A 15,337-nucleotide genomic window follows, 5' to 3' on the forward strand; every position below is an offset into this window, starting at 1 on the left:
CGAATAGTAGATTATCGATAATCTTTTATAAGATATCACACCACGATTTGATATATTCTCAGATTGCAAGATTGAACTTTTTGGGCTAAAATTCCGTGTCATCAGAGCATTATGCAATATATCACAAATTTCTTATGCATATTTCCATTTCAGAGCAATTAAAAAAATTACAGTTTCTGTAGACATTGATATGGGAGCTATATTATGATACCCATAATAGATGAAATCAAAGAAAATAATGATGCATAAACGCATCAAGAACAGGAAGAGAAAAATAAAGACACCTATAGAAATTTAAAGATCCGCTGCAGCAGGTTTATAACATAACATTGATGCCAATTACAACCACATAGGCCCTACAGAATATACAATATAAAATATAAAACGATGCCATGACGTCACAAGGTTCCCATCCAATAGTTGGATACAAAATTTCACGGACAATTCTGACCTTTTTTACAGATAAATTCACTTTCATCAGTCCCAAAAAAAGCGGAACGGTGGATTTTCTATTCTTCTGCAATTAGGACTATAAGAGGGAGGTAACATTTTGCTAAAATATCCTCTCGACAGAGAATAAATCATTTTCGTTTTTTTAAATTTTGGTTAAGACAAAACTGCGACATTATTTTTATATGTGCGTAGGTTTTAATTACAGCATCATTCTGTATGATTTGCTGTTTCATGAAATTTGCTTCTGCGACAATCATTGCTCTCATGAAATATCTGCACGCTAAGCCAAACATAAAACCTACCCACAAACATAACTCTAACACTAATCCTTATGCTCACATCACTAAGCCTAAAACCCTGTCACAACCCTAACCCCAAGTTCTTGCCCGAGAAAATAAGACGGGAGCAATGTTGTCGCAGGAGCAAATGTCGAGTCACCATATAATTAGCACCATATGCGATTATGATTCACTTTCCTCGTAAAAGTTCGATCTTTGGATGAAGGTATTGGGAATCGTACAATTCCAGTTTGAGTGCCAAAACACGAATCTCACTACGACGGTGAAAACATTATCAATGGACAAGGTCTTTCGGTCATTCTGACATTAGGTGGCGGCAAACTAAATGCTGTACAAAGTCAGACTGTCAAGTCGAATTTTTGGAGATCACATTTCGCTGAATTGATGCAAAAGATGCAAAATACCGTAGTTATAGTTCCAGGAAATACGAAATTAATGTTAATGCTTTACTGATACAAAAAAGATGTTCTTGATATCAATTAATTTCCATGCTAATGGAAACCTGCATGAGAGTAAAAAAGTTAGCAACATTTTGTTTTCAATATTTTTTTCTGTTTTATTAGTTAGAGCTGGGCTAAGCATCATTCATATTTGGAAGGCATTCAAAGACACAAATTGTAGATGTGTTGGTATGTTCTTGCAGACAAATTAGGAAAACTTTGCAGAAAGATTAATTGACTGAAACATCAACATACCGCCGCGTTCAGACCACGCTAAGTTGTATAGCTCCCTCTTGTGCCAGGAATGATTTAGAAATTTACCAGTGACGTCACTTGGGCGGACATCTTGCTCGTAGGATCACTGTGTTGCGGGAAATCAGCTACCGTAAAGAAAGCGACGAAACCGTACCAAGTACGAGTAATCAAGAACGGATTTTACTCTGTGACCTCTTGGATATTTTTCATTTACGGATTCTATCCACATGCTTACTTAGTTCTTGGATATACAAGCAGACGGCGGAGGATTTTGGAACGCCATGTTCAAGTGTATGCCGCTCTTTCGGGCCTGCAACAGGCACGTCGAGTACATCGACAAGCGGCACTGCAACCTGCCCGCGGTTCCGGACGATGTCTATCGCTATGCACGCACTCTGGAAGAGCTGCGCTTGGACGCAAACCAAATCCGAGATTTACCCCGAGTAAGCCACACGACCTTTTTGGTCATACGTGAATCATAGCAGGCATTAAGTACTATCCCAGCTAACGCCCGTATTCCCACCATTTATATCATGTTACCAGGTTTCGGTTGCTTTAAACTGTGTTTTTAATTTCAGTTGAAAACATTACAGTCACTTTGTGTAGAAAGTAAAGTGGTGACTGTGGATGTATTGTTGTGTTGGTGGTCCTATTGACAATTGTGAGGACTGATGTTTACAGTGAGAGATTGACGTTTTAGCCATTTATGCTATTGCAATATGTACATCCATATAGGCATAATTTCAGAAGATGTGCATTGCAGCAAATTGGCAAAATGAAAACTTGTACAAATAATTCAGGGGTTGCTTCTGAAGTAAAATCATGTTGTCTTATAGAATCTACTAGGCATAGATCTATCACACCATTTTTAAAACTTTTTTATTTTAACTTAAAACCGTTTGCAGAGGAAGGAGGGGCATAAAAGAAACACAAAACAGAAAAAAAAATTGAAATTCGTTTTTTCGTTCTCGAGTTATGCGAAAAATAAGACTCGAAAAAAGACCCTAAATTCAGCCATTTTGGGAAAATTGCATTTTTGGCACATTTTGACCCAGTATTTAAAAAAAAATCATAAATTCATAATTGCCCAAACACCGTCAAGTTGCTAGAAAGCTGGACATACCACAAAGAAAAGAAAAAATGAGCATTCAGAATTTTGTAATTTTCTTGTAATAAAGCATGGAAATACCTCAATTTGGTCATGAAATCACTGACGGGCCAGTCAAATTTGTTGAAAAATAAACTAAGTCCAGCTAACATGTGTAAAAGATAGGCATAGCGCTGCACAAGGTCAAACCCTGACTCGTGGTTCGCGGCCGTAGCGTAGCGTAGGAAGTTGTGCAAAAAAGAGTGGAAGGCGGAAAACAATAAGCTGTCCCAAATGCCATGAAAATAATTGAAAAATGAATCATATATCAAATGAAAGGAAAATACTTCAAAATTAATAATCTGATATCGAAATTTAGATATTCGAGCAAATTCGGGTAAAAAAGTACATCTTCTTGCCTTCCCGTCGCTTGCCGGCGCGAGTCGCTATCTTGGAAAATTTCGGGACTCGGTACCCGATGCCAAGGTATACAGCTTGGTGATTGGCAACCTCATTTCCAGATATATTACGTGTGGCACCCGGAAACGATGCAGAAAGCACACACAAACAGGTTACGAAATTGCGTGGCGCGGAGGTTGCCACCGAGATATCGCCGTTCGAGCTTCCCTGACCGTGTCGGTAAGCCGCGCTTCAAGCCTCTTTTTTTCGTATTTGTCATCAAAAACAGACACACATCAACACAGACACGCAAGAAACAGATATTTTTTTCTTAAATATGTATGTTTTTATTTCTCATCATTCAAAAATTTGACAAAACAATCATGATTTCTCACCCCAGTATCATCACTCACTTCACATGAAAATGGCCGAACACGCACGATCATTTTGAAATGGCTGATTTTTGGGTGCACGCGAGTGACGTGCCTACTTATACACTGTAAGCTGTAGAGTCTACAAATGTGTAGACCTACCCAGGCAGTCATTTAACATTGTCAATGATACAAGGAAGGTGTGTGGATCTACACTCAATATTCTGTGTCTTGTGTGTGTGGGAAGGTTGTTGTTGTGTTTGAGGCGCGTCATTCACGTTATGAATATTTGCGCCTTCATCTGCGTAATATCATTATTTTGCATAATATAATTAATTTCTCAGAAAATAAACTTTAATACTTCACAATTTAAATATTTTTATGTGTGGTATCTGACCTGCTGCATATGATTAGGTGCATTTCTTTATATAAATATAGTCTAGTTTTACAAGGAACGCTCTGGTAGCAATAAAAGCACTGATTTACACTGTAAGACATTTAAAGAACATAAGTCATGGAAAGGCTGTCATGTGCTCTTCATTCATCTTAATTAATCTTTGATTCACTTTGAAGGGAGCAGAGGATTACGAAAATGAATTTTTACCTACACGTACGTGTACATGCAGGTTTTGAGGAGGAACATGGTCCTATTTAACATATCAATCCATGCAAATTATCCTCCAATCCCCTACATTTATTGAAGGCAATAATTCTTCTGATTTATAATTTGATATATCTGTCATATCAGGGCCCTGTTTTATCAAAAGACGTAATCGATTTTAAATTTCCCTAAAAACACACAGGCTGCCATAGACTTATGATAGAAATCAACTGTATAATCAATTTTAACTCTTCATAAAACAGGGTCCAGGTCTACACTGAAATTAGGATTATATTAAATTATCTGTAATAAAAGATGGGTCCTGCCTTTTATGAGGATCCCTTTGTTTTTGATATTGCAGCAATTTCAGAACCAATTTTCATCGATTAAACTTTGAATCCCTCTTAGATTTGCATGCTCTTTCATATTTCAGATTGTCTCATTGTGTCACAAAAAGAGTTGGAAACCTGAAGCCCAATCTCCACCAAATTTATACCATCAATTTAGAATTGGCTATTAACACATTGACAGACTGACAGTTTGTGAAAAACAACACATTTGGTCAGTTGACTCTTCTGTTTCTTGTTTTAGCCAAAAACCTCAAAACTGTTAGATGCAGAGATTGACGGATGTAGGTAGACCTGCTGTATACACAAAATATTGCAAGATCCATAAATGGAAAGACTTTGACATGTCATAGACATGAATATTCATGTGAAGAGAACAACCATCCCTAACTTGTAGTGTGATGGGAAGATGTCACTGATTTTATATAATACTGTACAGTAGTTGCAGGGTTGTGTCATAGCACACAGGGCATGATGCTTGTGTTTTTTGATCTGTGGCTTGATGCTATTTTAAAGTTGCCACAATTATAGTGTCATGCTGTGGGGGTGGTGGTGGTGGTGGGGGGGGGGGGGGGGGGACAGGACAGACTACAGTCTGTGGCCCTCGCAGTCGAGATGCTCTCTCATGTAGAGCAGTAAATTCTGCATGTGCCAACGGGAACCAATGGGGTAGCTCCCTAAATCTAGCACTTCCGCTCCTCTCTGCGTAATCTGCCCTTGGTAAAGTTGGGAAACTCCCCTCCCTTTAAAGCCTGGTGCTTGTCTGCATTTGAATGCGACAAGACGGAATGACTCAGAAAGACTGAGTGCAGACACAACAGGCTGAATTCACAAAAACGTACTTACAGTAAAATTAAATCTTGTCTGCAGATCATGCTTAACACTTTTTGACTGCATAAATGCTTGAGACACATCATTATTGCATGGCTCGACACTATTGTAACTTTTTTGTTTGGTGGCCCGATGGGGCCACCAAAATCCTAAATTTCAAATTTTTGGTGGCCCGAGAGAAAAATTTGGTGTCCCGAAAAAAAACAAACAATAAAAAACGTTAAAAGTCCTTTTTTTAAATGAGTCAAATATTTAAGTTTTATGATAGTAAGAATTAGAAGTTGGACACTACTCGTAAATAAACTTCAACAAACTTGCAACACTCACTCTCAGGCACTCCTTCAGTCCTTTTCATCCATCCTTTAAACAAATTGAATTGCTAATTTGCGGCGCAAAAAGTTACAAATTTATTGACATACTTTTCAAAAACTTTTGGTGGCCCGAGGCGGGCCACCAAATTTGCCCTTTTTTGAAATTTGGTGGCCCAACTTTCATTTTTGGTGGCCCCGGGCCACCGGGCCACCGTTAGTGTCGAGCCCTGATTATTGTAATGATGATTATGTGTACTCTTCTGTAAAGTATGCCCTTCAGGGCTTGGTTTAGTCCATGGACTGAATTTAAATGAGACTTCAGATGATTTTTAGAGATTTAAGCATCAATTGGAACATCTTACTGGGTAGGCCTGCACAGTTTGGGAATTTATGTAGGCCTGTTGAGATTGCAATGAGGAAAAAGAATGTTTTCAAAATTTGTAGAAAAATCACAATAAACGAGGATGATGACATAGCAGATTTGTACAAAGTGTATGTAAAAATGCATGGTTGGGTGCTCATGGCAGCAGAACAAAAGAAGAAAGCATGCATAAATTCTACAGTAGTATTGTGTTACCTATACATGTGAAGTTATAATGTGTAAGCAAGTGGTATGGTAATGGAATTACTGTGATACTGCTACATTACTGGAATATGTTCCGAGCTATTGTGTGTCAGCATCCTTGTTGAGTGTAATTTGTTTTGGGTTTTTCAGAGTATTACTCTGTGTGCTAAAAGGACTGGTCACATTAAATTCCACAAATCTTTACATGGCACTATCGATTTATGTACTACGTACATGTACATTGTACATGATGGGAAATTATGAAAATTGTCTGGAATTCTCCTGTAGACTACAGTATGAGCTTGTTTTGAATTCCTTCTTGGAATAAAGCCCTATTTAAACATAATGTATGTACACGTTTATCTGTCAGATACCTTTTTTTTTTTTGGTCTCATTTGTGCTGGCTTTTAGCATAGTGATCATGGTGGGAGTTTTTCATGTTTATCCAGGACAACAACTTGTAAAACTGCACTGGCTCCTTCATAATTGGATTATCTGCCTTTTCCTGTTCGGTGTGTTTTAGGACCGTGGTCTGATTGATATGAAAAACAGGCATCTGGGAAGTCTGACAAGACATGTTTGGGTGACTGGATGGCTGAGTGCTCATTCAATTCCATGTGACATTCGTGTTTATATTTGGAGAGGTAGTATTTCTTGGAAATTGTAAAGAGACTGTCTGCTTTGTTGCCATTGCAAATTATGATTTTAGTGAAGACTTTTTGATAGCATCCTTTTGTCTTTAGGGAGATGATAAAAACATGTTGTGAATCAGTATCATATTGACTCATGGGTTTACTACACATTATTTATATAGTACAAAATTTGTACTTCATGTCCCCCCCCCCCCCATAACACAGTAAATGACCTTGTACATTTTGTAAGCTGAATAAAGTCATGAAATAGGTACTTCATTGTACAGTGTGTATCATGCTCCAATTCAAAAGCCTAATACACAGTGTAGCAAAGAGATTGCCAGTTTCTCATAAGCTTTGAAATGTTACGGCCAAAGTGCTTCTTAAATGACATACATGTACATGTATTCCTGTAGAAATCAAAATCAATACAATATGTTTTTAATGATCCAGGACTAGTACAATAATTTGAAATGCCTTGCACTGCACAGTGTGCAAAACTATGGATGCAAAATGAACTACAATTGTACTGTATGTTAACTCAGCTTTATATCAACAATACTACTAACTTGAGTCTAAAACAGTGCAGTTGTTTGCATTATATCCAAAACATTATTTCTACATTATTTGATGTCAACATTGATGTCATTTTGTGAAAATGTTGCAAACATTACAGAAGTTTTTTTTTTTTTTGGTGTGTGCTCTCCTGAAAATTCATGATTTTTTGTGTATTAAGTCTTGTCAATTTATAAAGGATATTGTCAAAATTTGCTAATCCAAGGGAAACACTGAATACACCTTACTGTATGTAAAGTGTGCTCTTTCCACAACTTACAAGTGTTGTAGCAATATCCTGAATTGAGAAAGTGTGTGAGATCTGCAGCTGTAGATAGTATTTAAATGTACAATGTAGATTATGAAAAAAGAAATTACATGGAGCACACGTTTCACATTCCCTTTGAGTGTGTCACTACTTAGAATCACCTTCAAATAGTCTCTGTTCAAGGCAGTATGATGATTTTACAGTCTGTCTGGTCGCTATACTTTTGGGAGGCAGACTGCGTGTGTACATAGTTTCTTTTGCTTTGTGAGCTTCCGTTTCTGGAGTCGTGTGGATGTTACTGAAGAAAGTGCAGATGACATCACTGCATTTTACCTCGACCATAATGTGAGATAGATTTGAACTCTTGATGCAAAAATATGGAAATTATTCAGGGAAGGTTGAATTACCAAAAAAAAAAAAAAAGAAGGAAGAATAAAATGTGCTGATGCTGTCGAGAAGACTAGCAGAGGCCACCTTTGGTGGTAATGATTATTGACCTTTAGTGACCTAGTCAGGTTCAGCCTTCTTGTAGATTTCCACTTAAGTTATGGCTGGCAGCCAGCACAGTTAGATTTGGTAATTTGGTAATATGCATCAGAGGTTTAAAGAGAGAAGAAAAAGAGAAAAGAAAGAAACTCAAACAAACACACAACAGTGACATTCTTTCTAGATCTACAGTACATATATTGTACATAAAACGAAAGGGTGTCTCATGATACATATTGGCATTTCTGGGTCAGTCTATTCTAATTTCAATGAGAGAATTTCTATGCCATAAAAACACTGTATACAGTTCAACTTTTCTATTGAGTCTGCAGCCAAGCGATCCTATGTGCGAATAGAATCTTGTGATATGCAGTTTCACGTACAGTGTGTGTACCAAGTATCTATTCATTCCTCTATGAGGGTATGGCATAAGATGCCCATTGTCCGCAGAGCTCCAAGTTGCATGCTTCTACCCGTACTGTACAGTACACCTGTAGTTCCATACAGTGTGTGAATTGTTATGCCCACCTCTATATATTGAAATTGACAAGGTTTTCTGTGGTTTTATCGGGCATTTGGCATGTACAATGTACAATGTTAACACGGAGAGGGATACAGGTGGTACAGTGCACATGTAGTTTCATTATGTTGCAAGGTTCTGAAGAACTTACAGATCTTGAAACATAATTTTTAATGGATCTTTTTATAACATTGTAATCTACATTGTAGTCACATGTCTGTCTATAAATAACAATTCATACAATGTACGTTGTAGGCCTACATGTACAACTATGTACATTGTACATTGTACCTGTACATGTACATCGATGTGTACGTACATGTACAGGTGTACATTGTGCATACAGTGTAATACATTGTACGTGTTGATGTAAAACTGTACCTTTATGATGCTGTGACCACATTTAACCCCCAACAACAACTAGAACCACATTGTTTAAATCCACAGAGGTACAATTTGTACAACTTGTTCGTACAGTCTCGTCTGTTGTGGCTAGTGGAAAGCTTTTCTAGTTTTTCGAGCATTGCATCACATTTTTGTTATGCAGTAAAGGCAAAATTGCTGAATGTACAAACAAATGAAACCAGTATCATGCAACTGTGTTGTTACACACGTTGTCATACCAATGGTATGAAACCTGTGACTATTCGTCATTGCTAATCTGTTTTGAAGTCCAGACTTATTTCCTGTTTATCACATGTGAGATATGTGTATCATTCATGAAACAATGGCTTCTTCTTGCATCGAATATACACTAAGGTATGATGAATACTGCAGGTTTTGTTTTCTTAGTCCTGTGTAAAAAAACACAAACAAAAAAACCCTGTGCATACTCACTGGTCTGGACCCATGGTTTAGTAATTGCCTCACCCACATATCTATTTAATTGTTTCAATTAAAGCCATAGTATAGGATACAGTACATGTACACTGTACATGTAGATTGCACGTACACACACTGTGTTGCAGGCGGGAATTAATCAGCTGTAGGGGATTAACACATACACACACTGACAAAACTGTGCGAGGGATTCTCGGAGTGTGCACAATGTAATGCAGACCCATACTGTCATTGAAAGCTTCCTGGGTACTTACTGTACTACACCATCCAGCTCATGTGCTGATTACTCTAGCCTTCAGCCTAGTCTTTACTTCCAGACTCTCTTCATGGGTATTGAACCGTAGGCCATATTGTGCAGTCGGCTTGTATGTAATTATTTGTGTGATGTAATTGCTGTAGCTCTGTAGGCTCAAGATAACCCAGTACACCACCGTAGGTCATATAATTATTATTTCTTACAGTCTATACTGGAAATTGTATTAGCTCTGAGGGGTGTTAATGCAAATGTACAATTGTACAATTGTGTAGGCCCTACAATATGTTCGGCCAGTGTGTTAACACGTGTATCAGTTTTTGGCACTGTATTGTGAAAAGTGGCATTCAGTGTACATTTTAATCCGTCTGGCTATTAGATGATTTTTAGTTGAGAATTTGGTATGGTGATGGACTACAACTAGACTGTTCTAGTTTAAATTTTTCTACATTTGTAGATGGTCAGTTTGACAGTACCCCAGAACCACATGTACAAATTGTACATTGTAGGCCTACAGTATAGAACCTACAACAATTGTACAATGTTGACTGAAAAACCATAACTGTGAATTTATAACTATTTGTCCCTCTTCTTTTCTTTCTTTTTTGGGTCAGTTGTGTGTACTGTTCTAATCTTGTGCATGAGAAAGTGCTGTTTTATTGTAATTTAGCAAATAAAGTTCAATTTCACTGCTTTGTGTGGCATACAAAGTTCAGAGCTGACAGCATGTACAATGTACACTGTATATTTATTGGTCTCCATGTACATTAGATCAATGGACAGGTACAATAACTGACTGCATCGTTGTTTGTCGCGTATAATGCCCTGTACAATCTGTACGTGTAGGTCTGTTTTTTTGGTTGCTGAAAAGCCGAGTTTATGTGGGAGTGTGTGTTGGTTAATGGCTGTGGCCACATCATTAATGCATAAGACAGGTGGCTGCTTTTCAATGGGGGGCAAGGTGTCTCTCTGCTTTGTAATTAACTCCCGGTATATTAACTGTGAGCCCTTTCAGATAAAGCAAAATATAAACCTGGTTTTAAACAGGTCTTGAAACAAGTTTCAGGCTAATCAAGTGATTTTAATTGTAAACTACAGTACAGGTAGAAGTACAGCTGTAGGCCTTGTATGACAATCTAAAGCAGATTTGAATTGTGTTGGTCCACAGATACTGTAAAACAAGGAATGTTTGCATACATGTACATTTAATTTCGCGAATTTCGTGAGCGGCAACATTCGTGAAATTAAAATGCACGCAAAAGTTCTTGCCTACACATTGTGCATTTGACGCTAGTGGTAAATCGTGAAAATTTCATGCCGCGAGAAAGGTCGTCGGCTCCAATTCGTTCAATTTTCATGCCTCGAATATATCGTGTTTTACAGTACGCATGTGAAATTCCAAGTTTGCCCTGTGGTGGGTCTAGAGGTGTTTTCTACAATGTAGCTGGTATTATAAACTTTATTCTTGGTGCATGTTACAACTAGTTGTCTCTGAAAGGTGTGACCTTTGAAGAAGGATTAATGAGGATTAGCATACATTTGTAGCCTGACCTTTTATTCACTTCCGCCCTGGTGCATACAATGTATATACAATGTGATACAATATTATGCATGACAGGTGAGTGTGCCATTGAATAGTGACGCACCTACCACAGACTGATATTGGCAAGAGCTCGGTAATAATAATGGTTTGTGGGGACGGTCCTTCCCACTTTGTGAACGCTGTTGACCTTTAAACATGTTTATTAGTGCATTTGGGGAAATATGTGCACAGATGAGTTCTTGTGTAGGCTGCTATGTCTCTCTTTGTTTAAATATTTTCACCACACTTCCTCTGCATTTATTCTCTCTATACGAGTCTATGGTCTAGGACATTTCCAGTCCCAAAATGGTGAATGTGTGATACAAGGTACATACACTAGCCAGAAAATCCACCTCTTTTGCAATTGTTTATAGTGTTCTCCAAGAGGGCTTGGTTGACACCCAGTAGTGCAGCCCTGTAGTCAAGGTACATTGTTTATCAATAGCCATTTACTATTGAAACAGTTGTCGATTGTCAAACCCTGCAAACAAGTTTATTTTTTGCAATGTTAAGCAAGAGCTATGCTTGTATTTACAGTACTCGCTATTAAGACCTTGCAGAAGATTTCACACTACAATGCACCTTCACACAGTCTTAAAACAAATTGATCCTGTAGACTCAAAGATTAAGTATCATTTTGCATGGGTTTAGGGTCAATTGATAGCGTTTGTATTTACAGAGATAAGCTCGCAGGGTAGGTTGATACAGGAATGATATGAATCAGGCATTTTGACGAAAGACACACATCCCATACCTGCATGTATTCAAGTCACTCCCCGTACAAAATTGTACGTGTAGGCCTACACACTGTGGGGGCTGTTGTGGGTGGCTCAATTGATTTCCGAGAGGACGGTCATGGGCAGTTCATCAGCTATTTAAAGGGTTAGAATATGTTTGATATGAAAAAGCATACACGAATTCAGCCATAGAGCATACACTTTGTATCTTACAAATCTACAATTATGTAGGACCTACTACATATCCTTATGCAAGAAGCATGGTACCATAACTCAGGGTTCCTGCGGTCATGGAAAACCTGGAAAAGTCATGGAATTTTGCAAATGTTTTCCCAGGCCTGGAAAAGTCATGGAAAATGCAGAATTATGGATGTATCATGGAAAAGTCATATATACTTTAGAGATTTGTCTATTATTTGCCTCTTGTAGTGATCTTCTGTTTTTTCTTGAAAACATTTCATCAGGCGTTTTCACATCAGCCCGATGTTTCGAAATAGCGCGCTATTTTCTGACTTGGGAAATTGGAAAATATCTCGAGCTTGGATTTTTGTCGGGCTGATGTGAAAACGCCTATTGAATAAAATGGGACTAACTCACTTGCTATACAGACAGTGTTGGGGGTGGTATACACCTGTACGCACCATCGTTTTACGTGGACGCTTTGAATACCAGGTATCTACACATAATAATGATTTTCATTTTAAATAACACTATTCACTTAAAGGACAAGTTCACCTTTATAAACATGTGGGTTGAGTGAATGCAGCAATATTAGTAGAGCACATAATTGAGAGTTTGAGGAAAATCGGACAATCCGTTCAAAAGTTATGAATTTTTGAAGTTTCTGCTCACTCAGGGCTGGACGAGAAGACTACTATAACTTGTGATGTCACATGAGTACAACGATATAAAGAAAGGATAAAGAAAATTCATCATATTTTCACTTTTCTCGCATAACAAAAGAACACTTGACTTCTCTCTTTCAGAAGGCAGGGGAAATAATATTACCCTTAACATATGTCAGTTATAAGTTGAAGAAATGTACCCTTTATTCAAAAAGTAAAGTTTTGTGAAATTCTCTTTTTATTTTCTTTACATGGTTGTACGCATATGACATCATACACTGTAGTAGTCTTCTCATCCAGCAGTGACTACGCAGATACTTTAAAAATTCATAACTTTTGAACGGATTGTCCAATTACCCCCAAACCTTCATTGATGTGTTCTACTAATATTGCTGCATTCACTGAATCTACATGTATATGAAGGTGGACTTGTCCTTTAAGGTTTTCATGAAGTTACTGTCTGAAAAAAGGGGTCCTGGATTTCTAAAATTTTACATGGAAAAGTCATGGAATTTATATTTGTAGAATCTGCAGGAACCCTGATAATTGTTGATATGAGCTGTTTTTTTTTTTAATTCCATACTGTCTTTAAATACCGGTAGTGTGTTTGTAAAGATAAATCAATCTGAAGAAGTTGTTAGTGTGTTGTTGATTATCAAGGATATTTCAAGATGCCATCAAGCTTGGGGAAGTATAAGCCTTGAAGCTAGGCTACCGACAAGTCACGTCCGCACTTCCAATTTTGTGCTGATTTTTATCAAGTTTTTCCTTTGTAAAGTTTTCATGCATAACACATACAGTATTCCTATGCACATGACAACCCTGTGTCGAAAGTACCTACATGTTGTACCTGTAGGATGGAAGGGGAAACAGAAAGTGAGAGCAAAGAAACAAGAGGGGAAGGGAAAAAGAAAATTTGAGACAGGCAGAAACAAAATCATTCCAAAAATAGCCCAAGTGCAGCAGACGTCAGTGGAAGCCAGAAAAACCAGGATGGGCTTGTTTACCTGGCAAGGAGGGAAAAAAACCAAACCAACAACAACAGCAACTGTGAGCAGACCTGACGAAGAAGTTGTCGTTCCGCGTGCCATGCCATTGGTGACGATGCTGACAGACAGATGGTCAGCTACGGCAGCGAGCGCTTATTAATCCGTGGCAATCCGGAAAATTAACAAGGACCCTCGAAAATTGAGATCGAATGTCTTGTCCACGTGAGCGACCCAAGTATGAAGTGGTTGCTCATTTTACTTTCAATTGTGGATACTTTTCCAATGAGATACTGGTATTCTTGTAAATATGATTGTACATTTAGTTTTCAATGACTTGAATATTCTGTATGTTGCGTGTAAAGATGTACAAAATATGAAGTACAATGTAGAATCGACTAGCAGAAAAAAAAAAAGACTTCTTTACCAAAAGCCGCGGTAAAGAAATCAAAATTCTAAGAGTGCTCCTTATAAAACATAAGTAATCTTGTACAAATTTCTTAAGGCCTTTTCAAACTTGTTACCCTGTTTTGTGGTCATAGTTTGCTTCTCATTTGTACAGATTTCTGCTTTTATAAGCTGTCTTAACTTTGTGAATTCCTTGTTGATTCTATACCTTAGTTCTTTCTCTTCAGATGCCAGCAATCTAGCAGCAGTTCATCAATGTCAGATTTTCTGCCACTATCGTGACACAAGTTGGGAACCATTTTATTCTCTGTTTTTACTAGCCCATGGCAATTGAATAGGATTTATTGTTGAAACCGAGCATCGGACTGCATACAAGCAATCCTTTTACAAACTGCATGTAGTACATGTTTGATACATTCTGCACTGTCGATGTCATATTTGTTGTGCCTGTTCACTGGCAGTCACGCACATTCTTCACATACAATGTGGGCCTGCTTATGAATGCAACTCGGCTGCAGCTGCACGTGTATGTGGATGAATTCTTGATGAACATTGTGGATTGAAGCGTGTAGACAAGTGTTTGAAGTTGGCACATCCTTCTGGTGCCTTCAAAGCTAAAATGTTTGTTTTTCCCTCCCATCACTGTCTTTCGCTCCCCTTGTACAATATGTATGTAGGAATATAAAGGTGCCTCGTGTCTTGATGCTCAACATGGCATGTACTTTCATGTATCAAGACAGCCGATCTCGCCTCTCTCTACCTGCAGTCACGTACACTGTATAGATGCTAAGACGTGCCATGCACGTACCTTGTGTACGATGTCTACGTGATCCTGATCTTGCCTGAGAAGACTAACTGCTTCCTGTTATGGGACTCTGAGTCAGTCTGGCAAAAGTATAATAATATGTGGATGGATTTTTAAACTGTCTACAATATGAACTCTCTCAAACATGAATTATCATGCAAGAGAATACAGTGTATTGAGTAGAGGGATGAAGGTTGAGGTTTGAATTTTTTTTCAGTTTGTCTCCTTCTAACAAACGAAATTTGTAAGATCGCAACTGTTGATCTGTAATTTAACAAACATGTCGGAAGAAAGGAACCTGCATGCCACTGCAGGCAACCAAGGACAGCCTGGTGGTACTGTCGCTGCCCGGAAAGCAGTAGATGACAGGTTCGAGTCCCGTGGTTCCTTTTTTCCAACATGTTTGTTAAACTACAGATCAGCAGTTGCGATCTTACAAATTTCATTTGTTAGAGGGAGAC

General features: G+C 38.0%; 1 protein-coding gene across 1 annotated transcript in view; it reads left to right on the forward strand.

Moving 5' to 3' along the window:
• Positions 1–1,538: 1,538 nt before the first annotated feature.
• LOC139713597 (uncharacterized) overlaps positions 1,539–15,337 on the forward strand; it is a gene marked incomplete at its 3' end in the record, with an annotated part of 94,586 nt that continues 80,787 nt past the window's right edge. Inside the window, exon 1 of the mRNA XM_071625304.1 lies at positions 1,539–1,890. Coding sequence (XP_071481405.1) covers positions 1,729–1,890 — 162 coding nt within the window. The remainder of the gene's footprint in view (positions 1,891–15,337) is intronic.

Source organism: Diadema antillarum, unplaced genomic scaffold (genome assembly GCF_040938485.1).
Source record: "Diadema antillarum isolate AM-2024a unplaced genomic scaffold, OU_Dant_1.0 seq00002010_RagTag, whole genome shotgun sequence".
Taxonomy (NCBI): Eukaryota; Metazoa; Echinodermata; class Echinoidea; order Diadematoida; family Diadematidae; genus Diadema; species Diadema antillarum.